The sequence below is a fragment of the Saccopteryx leptura genome, chromosome 7 (assembly GCF_036850995.1).
Source record: "Saccopteryx leptura isolate mSacLep1 chromosome 7, mSacLep1_pri_phased_curated, whole genome shotgun sequence".
Taxonomy (NCBI): domain Eukaryota; kingdom Metazoa; phylum Chordata; class Mammalia; order Chiroptera; family Emballonuridae; genus Saccopteryx; species Saccopteryx leptura.
In genome coordinates this window covers 18028604-18052477 of record NC_089509.1, presented here as the reverse complement: position 1 = coordinate 18052477, position 23874 = coordinate 18028604, and the positions used below count along the sequence as shown (strand labels likewise).

General features: G+C 41.0%; 1 protein-coding gene and 1 long non-coding RNA gene across 5 annotated transcripts in view; one reads left to right on the top strand and one right to left on the bottom strand.

Annotated features, from left to right (window-relative positions):
* Nucleotides 1-2385: 2385 nt before the first annotated feature.
* Nucleotides 2386-23874, bottom strand: part of ACMSD (aminocarboxymuconate semialdehyde decarboxylase) — an 82586-nt gene continuing 61097 nt past the window's right edge. For all 3 annotated transcript variants that reach the window (XM_066345987.1, XM_066345986.1, XM_066345989.1), the window contains 2 exons: nucleotides 12354-12452; nucleotides 2386-2672 (listed from right to left, as the gene is read on the bottom strand). In XM_066345987.1, coding sequence (XP_066202084.1) covers nucleotides 2610-2672; nucleotides 12354-12452 — 162 coding nt within the window. In that variant the 3' untranslated portion in view covers nucleotides 2386-2609. The remainder of the gene's footprint in view (nucleotides 2673-12353; nucleotides 12453-23874) is intronic.
* Nucleotides 14574-23874, top strand: part of LOC136378787 (uncharacterized) — an 82345-nt gene continuing 73044 nt past the window's right edge. For both annotated transcript variants that reach the window (XR_010746637.1, XR_010746638.1), the window contains exons 1-2: nucleotides 14574-14611; nucleotides 17282-17416. This is a non-coding gene — a long non-coding RNA (uncharacterized lncRNA). The remainder of the gene's footprint in view (nucleotides 14612-17281; nucleotides 17417-23874) is intronic.

Sequence of the window (23874 nt, the reverse complement as noted above, 5' to 3'; positions counted from 1 at the left end):
CTCAAGCTAGCGACCTTGGGCTCAAGCTGGTGAACCTTGCTAAGACCAGACAGGGTCTTGAACCAGAGTCCTCTGCATCCCAGTCTGATGCTCTATCCACTGCTCGACCATCTAGTCAGGCTGTCAGTCTTTTCTAAAGAGAATTTCTCCAGTCCCACGATTTCGTGTCTTATTCCCCATCCTTCCCTAGTCACTCTCTATACATTTCCCTGTTTTAATCAATTCTGTGTGTTTATCAATATAAATAAAATTTCCAGCCTTAATTCCCTCTTCCTTCCCCTCCCTCATTCCTCTTTTCTCTTTCCTCTCTCTACCCTTTATTTATGTTTCTTACTGCCCAGACTGTAGGCTTCATCAGAGAAGAACTCTTAGCCTTTTTATTTACTTCTACATCCCCAGTGCTTGGACCAGTGCTACTCTGGACCATCACATAAACAGTCTGAATATGAATTTATCCATTATCTATCTACCTGTCATCTATCTATGATATTGACTAAAGTGATCAGGTTACTTTTCGTAATGAAACAGTAACTAAACACTATGTTAAAGTACTCAAATATAGACTGTTTGAAAAGGAATGGAGTCCTGGCCGGTTGGCTCAGTGGTAGAGTGTCGGCCTGGCGTGCGGGGGACCCGGGTTCGATTCCTGGCCAGGGCACATAGGAGAAGCGCCCATTTGCTTCTCTACCCCCCCCTCCTTCCTCTCTGTCTCTCTCTTCCCCTCCTGCAGCCAAGGCTCCATTGGAGCAAAGATGGCCTGGGCGCTGGGGATGGCTCCTTGGCCTCCGCCCCAGGTGCTAGAGTGGCTCTGGTCGCGGCAGAATGACGCCCTGGAGGGGCAGAGCATCACCCCCTGGTGGGCAGAGCTTTGCCCCTGGTGGGCGTGCCGGGTGGATCCTGGTCGGGCGCATGCGGGAGTCTGTCCGATTGTCTCTCCCCTTTTCCAGCTTCAGAGAAATACAAAAAGAAAAGAAAAGAAAAGGAATGGATATTTTCCCCGAATAAGGAGGAAGAGAAAAGTAACATATGCTTCATGTTGCTATTTTGTTCAATGATTGGAGTAACAACTAGAGTGGTGGGTGGGTAAAGTTCTAGAAAGCAATAGGAGGAACAAGAAAGATGGAATAAAGGACTAAATTTAAATAAGATGAAAATAATGGGATGGACGTAATTTAGCAAAATTATATTAGCACAAATTACACACCAATATTCAATTCTTGATTTTCTGGGTGAATAGGAGAGATAAGAAGTATTAATAAATCAAAACAAGAGGTAATTTTGAAAAATTATATTTAATTTTGAAATTCAGCCAGAGGTAAACAAATAATATATGTCATCACCCCTCCCAAGTCCATGTTCATTTTCAGCAGCCTGGGCAGGACCATAAATGAAGTGAATAGGACAAGGCCACCCTGATATTGGCCTGCTCTCATTCTCCACAGCTAGTTTTACCCATGCTGCTCAGTACTTTAAATTAAAATAACTTCTAGTATAGATTGGAGCTTTTCTCCAGAATAAATTCTTATTCAGTCGGAAACCTATGTCCCCATAGTTCTGCCTTCCTACCTATTTACCATCTAACTCTCAAGCCTTATCCATCCTTCCAGACTCAGCCCAAGTTCCAACTTCTATGAAGATTTTCCCAAAAGTTTTGAGTCCAGATGAATTTTACTGAAACTTCTGTGATTGTTTCATTGCATTGGTTAATAATTATTGCATGAACATGTGACTTGCCTCATGAAATATGTCCATCATTTATTTTGTGGAATCTGAATCATTCCCAGCCCGGTTCTGGCCCAATGGAAGGTGTTGAAGGTGAATAAAAATAGATTATCTGGGCCCTAGGCACATACATTTGCTCAAAGTGGAGAACCTACTTGCGTCCTCTATTACACATTTGAATTGGGTCTTTCTCCATAAAAATTAATAATACTATTTTGTGTTTTATTTCTGCCATTAATTTTTAAAGTGCCAGGAAAGCCGCCCTGGCCGGTTGGCTCAGCGGTAGAGCGTCGGCCTAGCGTGCGGAGGACCTGGGTTCGATTCCCGGCCAGGGCACATAGGAGAAGCGCCCATTTGCTTCTCCACCCCTCCGCCGCGCTTTCCTCTCTGTCTCTCTCTTCCCCTCCCGCAGCCAAGGCTCCATTGGAGCAAAGATGGCCCGGGCGCTGGGCATGGCTCTGTGGCCTCTGCCTCAGGCGCTAGAGTGGCTCTGGTTGCAATATGGCGACGCCCAGGATGGGCAGAGCATCGCCCCCTGGGGGGCAGAGCACCGCCCCTGGTGGGTGTGCCGGGTGGATCCCGGTCGGGCGCATGCGGGAGTCTGTCTGACTGTCTCTCCCTGTTTCCAGCTTCAGAAAAATGTAAAAGAAAAAAAAAAAAAAAAAAGTGCCAGGAAAGCCATTTTTGGTTTGCATGCGAAATAATGTACTGTTTTCAGAGTGAGAACACATGTGACTTATTTTTGTTATGAATCATTTAGGAGACTTAGGGATATTCTATTTCTGGATACTATAGTTCAAAATAGGATTTTAGTATACATGTGTGATACATATTTAAAAACAAAAATAAAACATCTTCTGGAACGATTGCTTTTGTAGTCAATTCAGTCATTCAAATTGTTTTCTCTCAAGACCCAGAAACGCCAGGGCATTGCCAGCTTTGAGTTTATCCTGAAAGAGAAAAGAAAAGGTTGTATTTTAAAGCATTAATTAATGCTTGTTTATAAGTACTTTATTGAGTGTCTTTACCAGGTGTTTTACAAAACTAAGCTGCCCAGTGTGAGAGAAAAATATTAGCAGGTTAAACAATGAATCTCTTAACAAAATCCTCTTGAACTATTTTTTGCCCCACTATTTGAAATCTGAGTTTGAAACTTAGTTATAAGAGGAGAGGAGGAAATTATAAGGGTGAGAGGCCTCTTAAGAAAATGCTCTTTGGAAACTTTTATAGGACTCTCCAGTGGATTTTTAAGGACTGTTTGGAGGCAAAACAGAAAAAAGGTACAGTTTAGGACTGTGGGACAAGAGAGCTGGAAACAATACTCAGATGTCAGGTAGCCATCCCCCCACTTCTAGACATATGTATTGTCCTTCTGCATGGTGCCAAATAAAGGTAAGTTCAGATGAAGACTCTCAGAATGTTGTACAAATATGTACATTTGCCAATTTCACGTGAGGAAAGGACTGCCAAATTTTCTTCACCTTCTCCCAAGCCGTAAACTAGATCAGCTCCACAGAAAGAAGTCCTGTGATTTGAGAGGTAACTTTGTGATACCCTAGTTCAGGGGTCCCCAAACTACGGCCCGTGGGCCGCATATAGCCCCCTGAGACCATTTATCTGGCCCCTGCCGCACTTCCGGAAGGGCACCTCTTTCATTGGTGGTCAGTGAGAGGAGCATAGTTCCCACTGAAATACTGGTCAGTTTGTTGATTTAAATTTACTTGTTCTTTATTTTAAATATTGTATTTGTTCCTGTTTTGTTTTTTTACTTTAAAATAAGATATGTGCAGTGTGCATAGGGATTTGTTTATAGTTTTTTTTATAGTCCGGCCCTGCAACGGTCTGAGGGACAGTGAACTGGCCCCCTGTGTAAAAAGTTTGGGGACCCCTGCCCTAGTTGATATATTTCTCATTTGCAAAGGTTAAGCATTTACTGAGGGTGGAAGAAAACATGTAAAACATGTATGGGGTTGTATGACATCCCTACTATTAATGTATATCTGTATATCATGATCACTTCAGAACCCAAAATTCAAAATTATAAAATAGACGCTATCTTTCCAGAGATAGCTACCTTTATTTTGGTAATGGGATCTATTTTAATTTATTTACTTTGCAACAGCTTTATTGAGATACAGTTCTCCTACCACATAATTATCCATTAAAGTATATAATGATTTTTAGCATGTTCACATAGTGCTGTAGCCATCAGTTCTTGTTTATTATTCTGGAGATATTTTATGCACATTTAAGCATATACTTTTAGTCAGGTATGTAGAAATATTTTTTCACAAATGGGTAGTATACTATATACAAATGAAATTATACTATACATATTGTTTAGCACCTTGCTCTTTTAACTTAATGTATCTTGGAAATTGATCTTTAGTGTTTTTTTAAAATTGCTGTACAGATTCCATTATATAGAAATATTATTTTTTATGTAACTATTCTATAGATTATTTTCAGTCTTTTATTATAATGTTGCAATGAGCAACCCTGTACAAATATTATTTTAAATTTGTGACAGTGTAAAATTTTTATACAAGATATTTTAAAAATTGAAAGTGATAAGCACATAAAATTAAATAATAAAAGATAAAACAATAATTATTATTCTATTAAACTCTTAATCAGGATCTGTGGAGTAATCTGGTTTCAATTTAACTTTTATTAATTTTATAGAAAGTTTTTTATTTTCAACTTCTGTTGTAAAAAGAAAAAGTAAAAATAAAAAATTTTTATTACAGCTTCTGTTTGGCCAGAGGTCACCACCGTCGTGGCTGTGCACATGTAGGTTCTCATTGGATTCGAGCAGATGGTAAAGAAACAGTGGAGCAAAAAATGGTGGTCCATCCTTTTATTGAAGTCTCACACCAGCCAATGAGCAAACACACAGGGAAAACACTTCCCTCTTCATTCACAGCTCACAAAGTCCTGACACATTATACAGTTCCACATCCAGGAGAATCTTCTCTGTTTCCTCCTAGAATCAAAGGCCCCCACAAGCCTCAGTAGGGCTCCAAAGCCCCTCAGCTCTGGTTCCCTGTCTCCACACCTCTTTCCCTGCTAACATGGCTTCTTCCTCAGCACCCTGCATTCTCCGCTCTCACTCTGCAAACATGGCTTCTCTCCCCTTCTCCTTCTCTCTCTTTTCAAAACTTTCTGGCCCTAAACCCTCTCCTCCAGCAAACATTAGCAAAACAATGGCCCTTCCCAAGCAGGAAGGTAATTTGCAATTTCACAGACCACATATACCTCATGTTGCCCAGCCCCCAATGCAAACTATAAGCAAGCAAACATGAAAATCACATTTTACAAACTTATTTGACCAACAGCTTCCTACTTTAATAAGAAAATATTTAATAACTCAAGACTTTAAGTGCCTTAATGTGAGTAAGTGCCAAAGGGGAAACTTCCTGTATCAAGCAGTCTGAGATTTCCCAGTTATCAACTTGTAACCAGTAAATATCAGAATGTATTCTTGGCATGTGTTAATGTGCTTCAAGCCAACCGAAAAGTTTTGATGAGCTAACTCCTTAACGAGTAGAGAAGAGAATTAGAGACCAAGAGAACTTGAGGATTTCAGTTGAGAAGAAAGCCAAGAATTATATAAAAGGATTATGACTCAGAGTTTATAAGATTTGTTATGTGTTTATATATCTATTGATACATGTTTTTATTTTTGGCCAGCCCTGACCTCTGGTAGTGATTGGCAGTGAAGCCCTCAGGAAGAATTTTCTTGTTTGGAAGTGGGTGTTGAGAAAGGTATGACAAGGGAGAGGGAATCTGAAGACTGTAGGGACCCGCCTTACCCTGAAGGTTGCATGAGAGGTTGCATAAGGAACAAGGAACTTAGAGCTGACCCAGCCCCCAAATCCTGTTTATCTAGATTTGTAACAGTTTTAACAGTTTTAAAACTTTTCCACTGCCTGCCCTATGTTACTATGCCATGTGACTTCTCCCCCCGCCAATAGCTAATAGACAAGTCTGCTTTTGGAAACTGCTTGCTTGCTCAGCCTATATAAGACCTAGTTTGTAAGCGTTTGGGCGCGGCTCTCATCTGCGACTTTTTAAGAGTATAGTGTCCCTGAGACACCCGAGAGTCCGCCCCTGCGCAGGTTAAAAGCTTGACCAATAAATTTTCCATCTAAATTCCTGAAAGTCTCCGACATCTGTTTTGTACCCCGGTGGATGTTACATTTTGGGGGCTCGTCCGGGATCCCCTTCGGTGGGACCTTTGGTCGGAGGCCAGAAGGACAGCTCGAGTTGGGTAAGTTTTGCTGGGGATCCCATGTAGTCTGTTTCTGGCTCTGGAGCATTTGCAGCCTGTGGCGGTAGACAGGATGCTGTCAGAGACCCGCCCAGGCACTCAGGGGAAAGAGCAGGACGCTGCTCCCTGAGTTATCTGTATCAGTAAAAAGGTGACCGTTCACATTAGGAATTTCTGCGCTGCGCTGCGCTGCGGTTTGGCTGTGTGTGAATGCCTGAGTCGAATGTAAGACAGGTGAGAGGAAGAAATCCGAATGAAAAACTTGCTTGTGTGTGTTTAAGTCTGTTTATATATATTTTTTAGTATTGTTTTTCTTGTGTGGGTTTTCATTGAGGAAGCAGAAAAGAAGAGGATTCAAATTGAGAACCGAAAAATGGGACAACAAGAGTCTGTACCCGGTTCTCCACTAGAGTGCCTGCTAAACAATTTCTCTGATTTTTAGAAAAGAGCCCAAGGTACGGGGACCACCTCCGGACCGAGAGACCCTGCAGACCCTAAGTCAGTTAGAATGGTCCGCCTTCAATGTAGGATGGCCCACTGAGGGAACTTTTGATCTCCCTATAGTGTTTGCTGTTCGAGCTATTATCTACCAGGTGCCCCACCCGGACCAATGTTTGTATATTGATGTGTAGGTTGATATTGCTACTGAGAAGCCCGGGTATATCAGAAAGTATCTAAAGAAGGGCAAGAGAGAGAGAAGGGAAATATGTGTTACCGCAAGTAACCAGAGGACAAGGAAAAGCTGCAAGGAAGTAAAAGAGAGAACCAACCCCCCAAAGCAGTCTAATGTACAGTCATCTAGAATTTACCCTGTCTTGCCTGAACCACTAGAGGATCCCTGAGACCCAGTAAACTTCCTTCCTCCCTATCGGAGACAGGACGAACCTGATTCCACACAGCAGGAAGAAAATAGATTTTTGAGTCCACCACACACCCGAGGAGGGACAGGCTATTCGGCTCCTCCTCCTCAGGTTGGAGCAGCTGCCATTTTGGCTCCTCCTCAGGCGGGAGCCGCTGCCATTTTGGCTCCTCCTCAGGTGGGAGCCACCGCCATTTTGCCTCTTAGGGAAGCACCCCCATCACTAGGAGCCGGCCCAAGGGCCCCCTCTCGTATGATTTATGTGCCTTTCTCCACTAGTGACCTCTATAATTGGAAGCACCAAAATCCCTCGTTCTCAGAAAAACCTCAAGGATTAATCTCCTTACTTGAGACTGTTCTTAGAACCCATCAACTGACATGGGATGATTGTCAACAGCTTTTGCAGACTTTGTTCACCACAGAGGAAAGAAACCGCATAAGCCAGGAAGCGGAAAAGGTTTTCCTAGAGGATGGGGGAACAGAAAGGGAAATAGGGGATGTCCTCCCTAGACAACCACCAAACTGGGACTCCAATATTAGCAGGGGAAGGGAGGCACTCTCTCAGTATTGCCGGGCTCTACTGCGGGGACTGAAGGCAGCAGCTAGGAAGCCTACTAATTTTAGTAAGGTAAGTGAGGTTATCCAGGGACAGGAAGAGTTCCCCGCCGCATTTTTAGAGCGGCTAATAGAGGCCTACTGGGTTTATACCCCTATAGATCCAGAGGCTGAAGAAAATCGCAGGTTAGTGAATATAGCTTTTATGACACAAGCAGCATCAGACATTAGGAAGAAGCTTCAAAAGTTAGAGGGATTTGAAGAAGAAAATAGAAATAAGCTGTTAGAAATAGCTCAGAAAGTATATGTAAATAGGGATGACCCGGAATTAGGAAAAGCGGCTGTCAAAATCCTCCTTGCTGCTAACATCTCTGAAAGAAAAGAAAAAGAAGGGCAGCATCGTCGAGGTAAGGGGAGAGGCCCACCGCAGAGGCAACTAGACAAGGACCAGTGTGCATACTGCAAAGAGAAGGGACACTGGAAGAAGGACTGCCCTAAATGGCGGGCTGAAAGGCCCAACCGGGAATCACAGGTACTGCTCCAATTGGACTGACGGGGCCAGGGCTCTATCCTTGTTGGCTCCCAGGAGCCCATGGTCACCTTAACAGTCGAAGGAAAGCCTACTAGCTTCCTGGTCGACACGGGAGCCACGAATTCAGTCTTAAAGAGTCCACGAGGAAAAATACAAAAAGAAACCACGAAGGTAGTCAGGGTAACAGGAAAAGCAGTATCCTACCCACGGGCCACTGCTAGGATCACTGATCTAGGCCGCGGCACCATCACCCACTCATTTCCAGTCATTCCAGATTGTCCTTACCCACTCCTGAGTCGAGACCTCTTACAGAAGCTTCATGCCACGATCACCTTCAAACAAGAAGACAGTGGCCGGGAAAAAGGAAGCCTAGAGGTAACGGTGCCCATATCAGAAGAATACCTGATAGCGGCCCTCCAGGGAGGTAAGGACAAATCTATCGGGGTCCCAGAGGAACTAAGGCAAAAGGTACCTGGAGTGTGGGCTGAAGCCAACCCGCCAGGCCTAGCCGCCCATCAGCCACCTGTTATAGTGCAGCTGTTAAGCACCGCTAGCCCTGTGCGGGTGAAGCAATATCCCATTCCAGCGCAGGCCAAGCAGGGTATAGCACAACATCTAAAGCGGCTGTTAGTAGCAGGCATCCTCTGGGAGTGTTAGTCTGCCTGGAACACGCCTTTGTTACCGGTTCAAAAACCTGGGACCCAGGACTATTGCCCGGTACAAGACCTGCAGGAAGTCAATGCCCGGGTAGAGACTATACACCCCACAGTGCCAAACCCCTATACCCTGTTGAGCTCATTGCCCCCTATGCATACATATTATTCAGTATTGGACTTGAAGGATGCTTTCTTCTGCATCCCACTAGCCCCCAGAAGCCAAGACATATTTGCTTTTGAATGGAATGATCCAGAAAATGGACTAGTGGGACAGTATACTTGGACCAGGCTTCCCCAAGGGTTCAAGAATTCTCCCACTATCTTTAATAAAGCTCTGAGCAAAGACTTGCAGGGGTTCCGAGCTGACCACCCATCAGTTGTACTGTTACAGTACGTGGATGACCTCCTCATCGCTGCAGCAGAAGAAGAGCAATGCAGGACGGCCACCTTGGACCTACTCCAGGATCTCCAGCAGATGGGATATTGAGTCTCTGCCAAGAAGGCCCAGATAGTCACCCAAACTGTAAGTTACTTGGGGTATAACTTACAAGGGGGACAAAGGACATTATCCAGCCAAAGGATTCAGACTGTGTTGCAGATCCCAGAACCCACTAACAAAAGGCAAGTGTGGGAATTTCTGGGTGCAGTAGGATATTGCAGACTCTGGATATTAGGATTTGCAGAACTGGCCAGGCCCCTCCATTAATTAACACGGGGCAAAGAAGAACAGTTTATTTGGACAGACAAGGAAAGGAAGGCTTTCCAGGCACTGAAGGAAGCCCTAGTAGCTGCCCCGGCATTGGCGCTACCAGATATGGCCAAACCTTTCCAGTTGTACATTGCTGAGAAGGGAGGGGTAGCCTTGGGAATCCTCAGCCAAGAGCTTGGGCCATGGAAGAGGCCTGTAGCATACCTATCCAGGAAGCTAGACCCCGTAGCGTCTGGCTGGCCAACCTGTTTGAGGGCACTTGCTGCTACCTCAATCCTAGTTAAGGAGGCCAACAAGCTGACATTGGGTCAGGACATCCAGGTTATTGGAGAGCACTATCTAGAACAAGTGCTGCGTACCCCACCAGATAGGTGGCTCTCCAATGCACGACTGACACAGTACCAAGCACAGTTATTGAATCCCCCGGCAGTGCATTTCTTAATGACGGCAGCCTTAAATCCTGCCACCTTGCTACAGTTGCCAGACCCATCAGTGGTCCATGACTGCAGACAGATATTGGACACTGTCACAGGGGCCAGACCGGACCTTCGGGACCAGGCCTATGAGAAGGCAGACCTTACACTGTTCACTGATAGAAGCAATTATGTCCGAGATGGACAAAGATATGCAGGAGCAGCCGTAACTACCCAGGACAGTGTCTTATGGCAGAAGGCATTACCAAAAGGTACGTCTGCGCAGCAAGCAGAGTTAATTGGACTTACACAGGCCCTCCAGATAGCTGAGGGCAAAGTGGCCAACATTTACACGGACAGCAGATACGCCTTTGCCACTGCTCACACTCACGGTGCCATTTACAAAGAAAGAGGCTTGCTAACGGCAGGGGCAAAAGAAATTAAGAATAAGACTGAGATCTTAGCCCTGCTTGATGCCATTTGGCTTCCCTCTAAAGTAGCCATAATTCATTGCAAAGGACATCAAAAAGGGGACTCTCCAATTGTTCAAGGAAACCATTTTGCTGACATCGCTGCCAGAGAAGCTGCGGAAGAAGGGACTGCAGACATTCTTCCGCTCTTGCCTCAACCCTTGCTGCCTCCAGACCCTAAATATACTCCTGAAGAAAAGCAGGAAGGAAAGCAATTAGGGGGTAAAAGAAATAAGCAGGAGTGGATAGAACTTCCTGACACCAGACTCTACCTACCCCAAGGAATAATAGGAGAAATTGCAAAGGAAATCCATACAAGTTCCCACTTAGGGCAAAATAAGATGGAACAACTAATTAAGAAGTACTATAGGGGACCTCAGATTAGGAATATAGTACAATCTATAGTTTCTAAATGTAAGGCTTGTGCTAAGGTCAATGCTATAAACAAGAAGCTTCCCCCTTTAGTTAGATATAGGGGAAAGTGCCCAGAAGAGTTACATTGCATTTACAGGCCTCAGAGTTCTGGGCAAGTAGAAAGAATAAATAGGACCCCAAAAGAAACCTTAATCAAGTTAAAAGAGGAGACCGGCGAGAACTGGGTAGAGTTACTCCCCTTCGCCTTGTTCCGGGTCAGAAGTACCCCATATGTCAACAAGTGGACTCCCTATGAGCTCATGTTTGGACAACCTACTCCATTAGTTCCCCAGCTCACTAGAGAGGAAATAGAGGTATCTAATCATAATTTCCTCAAGTCCCTACAGGCATTACAGCAGATCCGAGAGGAAGTGTGAGAACTAAGGAGGGAAAGAGGAGCAGCCCAAGAAAGCAGCACCCGAGAACCTCCACCAGAGCCTGGACAATGGGTATGGATCCTTAATCATCGCAGGGAAAACCTCGAGCCAAGGTGGCAAGGGCCATTCCAGGTATTGCTCAGCACACCTTCTGCTGTTAGAATTGCTGAGAAGCCCTACTGGATCCACCTATCCCATGTGAAGCAGGCCCAGGAACCAGGAGAGAATAATAGGACATGGCAAGTGCGACGGGATCCCGATCAGCCTCTCAAGGTCACCTTCTCCAAGGAATAAGGACTCTAATATTTTATTGGACCAATAATCCTAAACAAGGTTTTAGGTTTCATCAAAGAAAGAATAGAAGTTGTTAAGCTCATGGTTCTTTCTCAGCCTTACACGCTCCTAGCAGGGGAAGAAGATGAGTCAAAGGTTTAACTCATGTCTAAGAAAAAGGGGGGAATGTAGGGACCTGCCTTACCCTGAAGGTTGCATGAGAGGTTGCATAAGGAACAAGGAACTTAGAGCTGACCCAGCCCCCAAATCCTGTTTATCTAGATTTGTAACAGTTTTAAAACTTTTCCACTGCCTGCCCTATGTTACTATGCCATGTGACTTCTCCCCCCGCCAATACCTAATTGCCAAGTCTGCTTTTGGAAACTGCTTGCTTGCTCAGCCTATATAAGACCTAGTTTGTAAGCGTTTGGGCGCGGCTCTCATCTGCGACTTTTTAAGAGTATAGTGTCCCTGAGACACCCGAGAGCCCGCCCCTGCGCAGGTTAAACGCTTGGCCAATAAATTTTCCATCTAAATTCTTGAAAGTCTCCGACATCTGTTTTGTACCCCGGTGGATGTTACAAAGTCCACACATCTCATTTGAACTCTTCTCCGATTAGGAGCCTAAGGAGAAGAATAACAGTAGCAGTATAATGGCATATTTACCCACCCTAAAAGTCAAATGCCAGAAGAAAACAAGCCAGTTACTTGAGGGTTCTGGTCCCTGGTTTCTTGTTAATCAAGACTTTAGTTTCAATATTCATATTACTAGAATCATAATTTTCAGATTGGTATATTTCTAACAAATATTAAGTGAAAAATTTAGACATTTTCTTATTATTCATCTAAATGTGAAAAAATAAATATGTTTCTTTGCAGTTTTCTTCCTTGCGTTCATGAATTTAGTTGTACGAGGTTGACTTTCAGCTTTTTAAACTCTTTTTTTGCTCTTCAATAGCTCAGCTATTTCTGGTAACAATTCTAGGAATACTAAGTGTAACTATTCCCTTTTCTTTGTTCTCACATGTCAAAGTGCTCTGACACCAAATACAATTAGAGCAGGAAGACAGGAAGAAGCCCATGAAGTAAAAGGCACATACCTTTGTTTCTGCATCAAATTCTTCTATGGATTCTATCAGTTTTCCAGGTTCTAGCTCACCCAGTGGAAAGGGGTAATCAGTTCCCAAGATGACTTTATCCTGAAAAAAAGGAAATATATTTATTTATAATTTTTAGAACATCAAAGCACCTCCTATAAGCTTAATTATATTTATTTATAAGCACTCCTAGGATAAAATACCAGATTTCTTCCTGATTAGTAGAAGCAAACAGATCTAAAAATCTAAAAATTGATATGTTCTCCAGCAGGAGTCGCTATTAGGTCTCTTAAAGTTGAAAATCAACTCCATCCTCCTTTTTCTTTAATAGCTGAAAGAACACTCAAATATTTAATAAAACATACCGATGTCTTTAGATAAAATGAAGGATTCTGTATTTCTTAGAATGATATATTGTAATTGATCCCACAATTTTTGAAAACATACTAGAGTTTAAAGGGAAAAAAATTGGATGAAAAGCAAACAAACCCCTAAACCCACAAACAATTCCTATCTCTATAATCTGAATAATTGTCTGTTTTTTTTAATGATATAGCTTTAAATTTTCATTTGACAGTTTGCACATCAAAACACACAGGTTTGACCATATACAAATATATGATATAAAGCAGAATGTGAGGCAACGTTTTGATATCTAGATTACCCTAGTCAACAAAAGTGAAATGGCCCATGTCCTCAAGGAACTCATGATCTAGTAAGAAAGACATTAAATCAATAATGAAAGTTTATCAAAATAAAATACAACACATTTTCAAACAGAAATTTAAGTGTTAGAAGCATATCCCACTCATGTGCATGTAATGGAAATATATACAATTATCTGTAGCAGCAGAATATTAGCAAACTAAATTATAGCATATCCAAAGCCAAAAGGAATGAGGGATACTTACATATTCTGAAATGGAATAATCACCAAATTATATTGTAAAGAGGAATGTTCTTGAAGTTATATTGTAAAGGCAATGTATCTGCTATTCTCATGTTTCTGTTTTTAACTAGGGACCTATAGATACACAAATAAATGTTTGTATGTATACAGTCTATTTCAGAAATGGTACCCAACAAACAAATAACATTAGTTGCCTCCAGGAAAGAAGACTAGAATTTGGGGGTGCAGGAGATCCCTTCTTTTTTCTTGAGATATAATTCACATGCTATAAAATTCACCTATTAAAAGTGTACAATTCAGTGGGTATTAGTATATTTATAAATTTTTGTAATCATTCCCACTATCTAATTTCAGAACATTTTTATCACCCCCGAAGTAAACCCGTTTGTATCAACAAGGATTCCCCATTACCTCCTCCCTCTAGCCTCTGGAAAACTCCAATTTGCCCTCTGTGTCTATGGAATTGCCTAGTATAGAAATTTCATAAAAATGAAAATTTTCTTTTAAAATAATTTTTATTTATTCAGTTTAGAGAGGAGAGGGGGGAGAACCAGGAAGCATCAACTGCCATGTGCCTTGACTAGACAAGCCCAGGGTTTCAAACTGGTGACCTCAGCATTCTAGGTCGACGCTTTATCAACTGTGCCACCACAGACCAGCCCTAAAAATGAAATTAATATGTCACCTTCCTTCATTTAGTATAATTATTTCAGTGTTCATTCATATTGTGGCCCAAGACAGTTCTTTTTTTTTTTTTTTTTTGTATTTTTCCGAAACTGGAAACAGGGTTAGACAGTCAGACAGACTCCCGCATGTGCCCGACCGGGATCCACCCGGCACGCCCACCAGGGGGCGACGCTCTGCCCACCAGGGGGCGATGCTCTGCCCCTCCGGGGCGTGGCTCTGTCGCGACCAGAGCCACTCTAGCGCCTGGGGCAGAGGCCAAGGAGCCATCCCCAGAGCTCGGGCCATCCTTGCTCCAATAGAGCCTCGCTGCGGGAGGGAAAGAGAGAGACAGAGAGGAAGGAGAGGGGGAGGGGTGGAGAAGCAGATGGGCACTTCTCCTGTGTGCCCTGGCCGGGAATCGAACCCGGGACTTCTGCACGCCAGGCCGACGCTCTACCACTGAGCCAACCGGCCAGGGCCAAGACAGTTTTTTTATAGGCTGAATAGATAGATATCCTAAATTTTGTTAACCCATTCATCAGATGATGGACATTTGAGTTGTTTCTATCTACTTTTTTGCTATTATGATAATGCTGCTCTAAACATTTGTGTATAAGTTTTTGTGTGAACATATGTTTATTTCTCCTAGGTATTGTATCTAACAATGGAATTGCAGAGTCACATGGTGAGTCCATGTTTGACATTTGAGAAACTGTTTTTTTCACAGTGGCTGCAGCATTCTATATTCCCATCAGCAAAGTATCAGGATTCTAATTTCTCCAAATCCTACCCAACACTTGTTGTTGTCTATCTTTTATATTACAGCTATCATAAATGTAAAGTGATATCTTGTTGTAGTTTTGATTTACGTTTCCCAAATGACTAATTAAGTTGAACATCTGTTCATGTGCTTATTGGTCATTTATATATCTTTGGACAAATATCTATTCAGATCCCTTGTGCCTGTTTAAGCCCATGAGTATTGTTTGTTTAGTTGTAAAAGTTAATATTTTCTAAATACTAGAGACTTATCAAATATATGATTTACAAATACATTCTTCATTCTATGGGTTGTCAATTTATTTGCATCTTTTGAAGCACAAAAAATGTGAACTTCGATGAAGTCTAATTTTTCTACTTTTTTCTTTGGCTGCTTATGGTTTTGATGTGATCTTTTAGAAATTATTGCCTACTACAAGGTCACAAAGATTCACAACTATGTTTTCTAATTGTTTGTAGTTTTAGCTCTTCCTCTTAGATCTTTGATCCACACTGAGTTCATTTTTGTGTATGGTATAATGAAGGGGTCCAACTTTATTTTTTCTGCATGTAGATATCCAGTTGTCTAACTACAGTATATTGAAAAGACTATTCTTTTCTGATTGAATTGTACTGACACTTTTGTTCAAAATCAGCTGATCTTTATCTGTCCTTATGCCAGTACCATACAATTTTGATTATTGTATCTGTGGAGAAAGTTTTAGAATTGGAAGTTTGAATTCTCTAACTTTGTTCTTTTTTTTTCAAGATTGTTTTGGCTATTCTGGGTCCCTTGCATTTCCATGTGAATTTTAGGAACAGCCTGTTAATTCCTGCAAAAGATAAAAAGAGCACACCTGCATTTTTGATGGGGATTGCATTGAATCTGTAGATCAATGTGCAGAGTGCTGCCCTTTAAAATGCAGAGTGGGACAAAAATGAGTTTATAGTTGTGGACATGAAACAGAGTTTATTCTTGTATTATTATTTATTAATTATTGCATTATTATCCATACAAACAACTGTAAACCTACTTTTGCCTCACCCTGTATTTTCCAATCAATGGGATGTCTTTTCATTTATTTAGGTCTTGTTTAATTTTCACTTAGTTGTTCCATTTAGTTGTGCACTCATTGATTGCTTCTCAAACATGCCCTGCCTGGGGGTCAAACCTGCGACCTCTGGTGTGCCAGGTCGATGCTTTATCCATTGAGCTAAACAGCCAGGGCTCTCTTCTTTAATTTTCTTCAATATGTTTTATAGTTTAGTGTCCAAGTCTTGTACTTTAGTTAAATTATTCCTCAGTATTTTATTCTTTTTTGATACTTTTGGAAATAAAATGGTTTTCTCAATTTTATTTATGGATTATTCATTGCTGTTATATATAAATACAGTTAATTTTATCTATTTAGTTTGTATCCTACAACCTTGCTGAATATGTTTATTAGCCTTGATAGTTTATTTGTGGATTTCTTGGAATTTTCTGTATACAAGGTCATGCCATCTCCAAATAATTTTGTTTCTTCCTTTCTAATCTGTATGTCTTTTATTTTTCTTGCCTAATTGCCCTGGCTAAAATTTCCAGTAAATTCTGAACAGAAGGGGTGAGGGCAGAATCTTGCCATTTTTTTTTTTTTTTTTTTGCCATTAAGTATACCATTATTTTGAGTACTTTCTTACTCTCAGGCACAAGAAGTCATTCTAAGCTCCTTTTGTACTTTATCTGTACTGAAACCTGCCTTTTTTTAAAAGAAGTTCCACTCCCTAATAGTGGGAAATGGTATCTAGAATCAAGATTGGGGTACCAGATGTGATCATTTTTGTTGATATGGAACTCTCTGTATGTGTTTGTATACACACAGGCACACTTATATTTCTCTATTTATCTACATTGTGACTACCTTCTCCAACAAGGAGACACCTGAATTTTACTAAATTTATTTACTCATTTTGCTCAAGATTAGAATGCACAGAAAGTTTTTTCCAGAATTGCTAAAACATACTACTGCAAAAAACAAAATTACTACCTAGAATTCAATATTTTAAAAGTAATAACTGCAGGGTAATCTGTGGAAATCTATGAGTCTACATAAAAAGGCAAATGTGTATTTGACATCATTTATGATGGTTTTAAACCAACTTTTTACTTCGAAAACTGGTATTTAAAAGTAAAGAATTATGAATAAACCATTCATTGAATGAAAAGTACCATATGATTTCACTCATATGAGGAATCTAATGAACAAAATGAACTAACAAGCAAAATAGAGACAGACTCATAAAGAGCAGGCAGACAGCTGTTGGGGAGAGGGGATGTTGGGAGGTTGGGTTGGGGGTAGAAAGATTGAGCAAAAAAGAGAAGAGGAAAAAAAACTTCTGGACATGGACAACAGTGTGGTCATTGCCAGATGGAGGGGATGGGGGAGATAAAAGAGGGTATAAGGAGGACAAACGGTGATGGATGGAGACTGACTTGGGGTGGTGAACACACGATATAGTGTATGGATGATGTGCTAGGGAATTATGCACTAAAATCTTAAAAAATAAAAAAATTAAAAATCCAAGTAAAGAATTAAACCTTGTCCTGTCTTCTCAGAACTGATGATTTCACTACTGTATAAAACTGAGCAACTACACCTACTGATAGAAGCCCTGAAGATCCCAAGTAATGTCTACTCATATCTGCACCAACCACTGATTTCATTCTGAGCTGCCTTGGTGTTCACTGGAGGTACATTTTGTTCATATTTCTACTTTTCTCGCTAAAGCTGTTTACAATTCCAAAACACAGCATAATTTTTAAAAGTCCCATTCTTTTATATTTATCAACTACATTAACATGAAATTGAAATCTAGAAATTAACATTTTTCTCTAGTCAAGAATTCTTCCATTCAGTATTATGGGCTTCTAGGACATAAATACATTTTAAGGAGGGGGTGGTGTCTATTCTGTTTTAAAGTGGAGAAAGCAAATGGCTTTAAAGTGGAAATGAAAACCACTCTTCAGCACCTCACCTTTTAATTCAGGCGTCCCCAAACTATGGCCCCACCGGGCCACATGCGGCCCCCTGAGGCCATTTATCCAGCCCCCTGCCGCACTTCCAAAAGGGGCACCTCTTTCATTGGTGGTCAGTGAGAGGAGCACTGTATGTGGTGGCCCTCCAACAGTCTGAAGGACAGTGAACTGGCCCCCCTGGGTTAAGACACTTCCCTGTCCCTGCCCTGCCCCAAATTGTATTTGGATGCCTGTTGCAGAACACCACACTTACAGTTTGGCAGCATTTAATTTTTTAAAAAAGATTTTATTTATTAATTTCTTTTGGAGAGCAGAGAGAGAGAGAAAAGGGCAAGGGAGTAACTTATAGTTGCTTCCCGTATGTGCCTTGACCAGGCAAACCCAGGGTTTTGAACAGGTAACCTCAGCGTTCCAGGTTGACAATTTATTCACTGCGCCCCCACAGGCCAGGCCTGGCAGCATTGAATTTTTATTTGTAGCTATCGTTCACAACTCCTCTCTATAGGATGTTAATTATCCTCTTGTAACAATTTGGCTTATAAATTTTTTATACCATTATCTTACTGTATGCCTTTTATTGATACCTTTTGGTAAACTTTTAACCATTTTTAACTTGTTAGTAATTTTGTAAGGGAGAGGGAAGTAGGTTTAAAAGAAGTGGAAATGAAGTTCTTGTTAATTGCTCTCCTCTTTCATGGGGAGAACGAAAAGAGTGGGCCGGAGCTGTACAGTCCTGTAGGACAAAGTTTGTATACTCTATTGCAGGGGTCCCCATCCGGCCCCGCCGCACTTCCGGAAGGGGCACCTCTTTCATTGGTGGTCAGTGAGAGGTGCATCCTGTGCTCCTGGAGTACTGTATGTGGCGGTGTCACAAAGCATGGTGTCGCTCACATACAGTACTACTTCCGGTGACGCAGGACACATGCATCATGGCTCCGGAAGGGCGTCATATCACTTTTTACGGCTAGCAGTGACAAATATGGAACCGGACATTAACCATCTCATTAGCTAAAAGCAAGCCCATAGTTCCCATTGAAATACTGGTCAGTTTGTTGATTTAAATTTACTTGTTCTTTATTTTAAATATTGGATTTGTTCCCATTTTGTTTTTTTACTTTAAAATAAGATATGTGCAGTGTGCATAGGGATTTTATAGTTTTTTTATAGTCTGGCCCTCCAACAGTCTGAGGGACAGTGTACTGGCCCCCTGTGTAAAAAGTTTGGGGACCCCTGTTCTATTGTTTGATATCAGTCTCTACTTGACTGATGTTTAATAAATACTTTCTGAGTTAAAAATTCTTTGTATTGCTATTTCTATTACCTGTTATCTCATAACTGCAAATTGATTGTGTTTTAAATGGATTACATGCAGAATCCTGGTTAACAAGGCATAGGTTATGGCCTTGGATGACTATTGTGTATTTCCCATTGATTCAACCTCCTGGGATACCTAAGACTCTTGTGACTTCTCAGGTTCGTAGTAACATACTTGAGTCAGACCTCCCAAAAGCTGGAACTTCTTTTGTCTTCTTGTCTGTGATTTAGGAATCTATTCCCTTGGGATTAATCATGAACTAATTTTTAAGGATATCTGTGCTAACATAACACTTGACATTTACATTTTAGTAGGACCTTTCTAAAGACTATTAAATCCAAATAACACTAATGGTGGGCATTTTGGGTACCATGGCTGCCTCTTCTGGGATCCTAAAATAGTACCTTCTAGACTGGTGTTTCCCAACGTGGGGCCGACGCCCCACAGGGGGGCAATTCGATAGTTAAGGGGGGCAATTTGAAAATGGACTCGACACGACTTTAACTCTTTCGCCCCGGGCCATTTAAATGCAATGCTAGATATCGGTGCCAAATTTAACAACAAATGCAATTCTTAAATAATTGCGGTAAATAATTATTAAGTATAATTTCGTTTGACGAGACCAAAATATCAACTGGGTGATTGGCGTCATCAGGTAAACTTCATCCTGGGTTCACCGCGGAGCGTGCCGTCTGCCACGGGGAACCCCGGACGTTTTAAAAACTCGCTAAACAACGCAGTTATTCTCACCTAATTGGCCCATCGCAACTTCTGTAGTGTTTCACATCATTCAGTTGGTGTTAATTTGAAATAAGTGTCAGTCAAAACTGTTGTAAAAGCTCGTTGATTTAATAAATATACATATATATATTGTATAGATATAATTGGTAAGTATTTGATTTTATTTTTATCAATATTAAACTCTTTATTAAGTACTTCTTGCATCGGGGCTAGAAAGCACTAATATTTTATAAATATTATTGGGGCTATAATAGTGCATGCACGACAATTTTAATTTTAGAAGCATAACTTTCCAGAAAATTTTGTCAAGTGGAAAAAATATAGATACCTTTTGATTTGTGGTGGTAGTGTAGTAAATGTGTTATATACATTTAAATAAATATGAATTTTTAGTATACGTTTACTCTATGTCACATTGAATATATTTTAACACATATTTTAATATTAGTTTTTAATTGATCTTATTTTTATTATAGCCCATAGTAAAATGAGTGGTGCAAGCAAGAAAAAAACTTGTCAATATTCGGAGGAATATTTAAAATTTGGGTTCATACCCTCTGTTCACGATGAGCGGATTCCTTTTTGTCTTTTATGCCAGCAATGCTTGACCAACGAATCAGTGAAATGAGGTCGTCTTGAGGCGCATTTGAAGGCGAAACATAGTGCTCATATTAATTCAGATTTGAGTTACTTTAAAACTTTAAAGAAAAATTTTGAAAAAAAGAACAACATTAAAGTCTCTATTTACTGCTCATACTTCAACTAATAATCGTGTTCTTGAGGCTAGTTATCAAATTTCTTTATTCATTGCTAACACTGGAGAAAATCACACTATAGGAGAGAATTTAATAAAACCGTCAATATCAGCATTTCTTAAAACGGTTCTTGAAAAAGATGACAAAGATGTAAAAGCTATGCCACTCAGTAACAATTCTGTTAGCAGAAGAATAGACGAAATGAGTGAGGATATTGAAAAACAACTTATTGAAAAGCTGAAAACAAGAAAATTCTCCTTGCAAATGGATGAATCAACTTTGAGAGACAATGAGGCAGTATTGATAACTTACGTAAGATATATTGATAAGGGACATTTTGCTGAAGAAATGTTGTTCTGTAAAAGATTAGAAAGTACCACTACCTCCAAAGATATATATGATAAGCTAAAAAACTACTTAGATGTTAATGATATACCAATGAAAAATATAACATCTTGTGCTGCAGATGGTGCTCCCAATATGATGGGCAAGAAAAATGGCTGCTTAAAATTGATGAAAGATGCGAATCCAGAAATGATTCTTGTGCATTGTGTTATTCATAGGGAAAACTTGGTAGCTAAAAACATCTCGCCTGTTCTGAATGAAGTATTACATACAGTAATAAAGTGTGTTAATGCTATTAAAGCTAGTGCCAAATGTGAGCGTCTTTTCAAACTATTTTGTGAAGAACAAAATGAAGACCATGTGAGCCTTTTACTTCATACTGAAGTAAGATGGCTATCTAAAGGAAACTGTTTGAAAAGATTTATGGAACTGTTTGATACTCTTAGTGATTTTTTAAGCGACAAACCTGAAATGAAGTATCTGTTAACAATAGATGGTAAAGCATTTGTGAGTTATTTAGCCGATATCTTTGAAAAACTAAATATATTAAATAAGCAACTTCAAGGAACAAATAAAACTCTTGTCAATGCAAAAGCAAAGATATTTGGTTTCATTACCAATATTGAGTTATGTCAGAAACATATTAACAACAAAAACTTTAAACAGTTTCATTGGCTCCAAAAATGTGAAGTAACTGATACTGCTTTACTTGTTATTGTCAATCATTTGAATATTCTATCGGCTGATTTAAAAGAAAGATTTTCTGATTTAAAACAAATTGATTTCCCAACATGGATGATGTAGCCAATGTTAGTGGATTTGTCTGATATATCAAATATGCAGTATCAAGAAGAACTCGCAGAATTGCAAAATGATGAGTCAGTTAAAGCTTTATTTAATATCAAAGGAGCGATGGCATGGCTTTGTGAGGAAACAGAAATCAAATACCCAAATTCAACCAAATGTGCAAGAAAACTATTGCTACCGTTTCCATCTTCATTTTTAGCTGAATGTGGATTTAGTGCTGTAAATGATTTACTGGTAAAAAAAAGAAATCGACTGGATATAACAACGTGGAGACTGGAGACTAAAGTTAACCAAATTAGAACCTAATATAAAATCTCTGTGCAGCAAGCATCAAGTGCAAGGATCACACTAAATTAAAATAATAAATTAATATAGAAAAATCTGTATTAAAATTATTTGGAATTTACTGTTTTTCATTATATGTTTTGAAAATTTACTTACTGTGTTTTGTTAACAATTTCATAGTGATTTCTTCCTAGAACCTATCATTTATGTTTATTAAGTGAACAAATCAATTTTTTTTTTTGCATTTTTCTGAAGCTGGAAACAGGGAGAGACAGTCAGACAGACTCCTGCATGCGCCCGACCGGGAACCACCCGGCACGCCCACCGTGGGGCGACGCTCTGCCCACCAGGGGGCGATGCTCTGCCCATCCTGGGCGTCGCCATGTTGCGACCAGAGCCACTCTAGCGCCTGGGGCAGAGGCCACAGAGCCATCCCCAGCGCCTGGGCCATCTTTGCTCCAATGGAGCCTTGGCTGCAGGAGGGGAAGAGAGAGACAGAGAGGAAGGCGCGGTGGAGGGGTGGAGAAGCAAATGGGAGCTTCTCCTGTGTGCCCTGGCCGGAATCGAACCTGGGTCCTCCCCACGCTAGGCCAACGCTCTACTGCTGAGCCAACCGGCCAGGGCCTACAAATCAATTTTTTTAATGTTAAAAATTATGTATGTTACATAGGGGGGGACATGAAAATTTTAGAAAGGTTAAGGTGGGGCATGGCACAAAAAAGGTTGGGAAACACTGGACAGACACAGAATCTAGACAGACACTGGCTTTCTTTATTAAGCAGTAAAGCAGGGAATGCTCCTGATTGATTTCTCAGCATTAACAGTCTGCCCATCATTTATTTCCCATCCCAAAGCCAGCAGCACACATACCCTATGAGGCCAAAGGCTTACTGAGCTGATAACAATAGTAATTAATATTCCTGACAGGGAACGGGAATAAACTGTTCACCTGCTGGGGTGCATTAATTTTTTCACATTTTCACGGAATGCTGTGAACACTGGAAGATGTGGCTTACTCAATAAATTCAAATAGTGGAGGAGAATTTATTTATCTTCTGGAAAAGGAATAATTAATTATCTTCTCATTAGCATATTTCATCAGTTGCATTTGCAGTAAATACAACATAACTCTGTTATAAAATAGTTTACTACAAACATTCTAGTAGAGCAAGGATTCAGTTTGTTCCTTTTTTTTTTTTTGTATCTTTCTGAAGCTGGAAATAGGGAGAGACAGTCAGACTCCCGCATGCGCCCGACCGGGATCCACCCGGCACGCCCACCAGGGGCGATGCTCTGCCCACCAGGGGGCGATGCTCTGCCCCTCTGGGGCATCGCTCTGCCGCGACCAGAGCCACTCTAGCGCCTGGGGCAGAGGCCAAGGAGCCATCCCCAGCACGCGGGCCATCTTTGCTCCAATGGAGCCTCTGTGCGGGAGAGGAAGAGAGAGACAGAGAGGAAGGAGGTGGGGGGTGGAGAAGCAAGTGGGCGCTTCTCCTATGTGCCCTGGCCGGGAATCGAACCCGGGTCCCCCGCACGCCAGGCCGACGCTCTACTGCTGAGCCAACCGGCCAGGGCTGTTCCTTGAGACATAATTTCCTAGAGTAACAGTGGATTTCACTCAATCAATACAAACTAAAATTAGCTTTATATCACAAGATCATTACACAATTCAAACAAACATTAACACCTACTATCTGTAAAGCACTGAAAAATATGTCACTGACATTTGTACAGTCCTTTGGCATAGTATTACATAGCTCATAACATTGGTTATTATCTCCATTTTACAATTGAGGAAACAAGCTGAGAAGGTAAATGATTTAATACTAAAGGTGACCAAGCTGACAAGTGGCAGAGCCAGGACTTGATCTCTTTCTCATTTATCCCAGCTTCTTGAAAAGGTAGTAATTTACATTCTTGTTCTT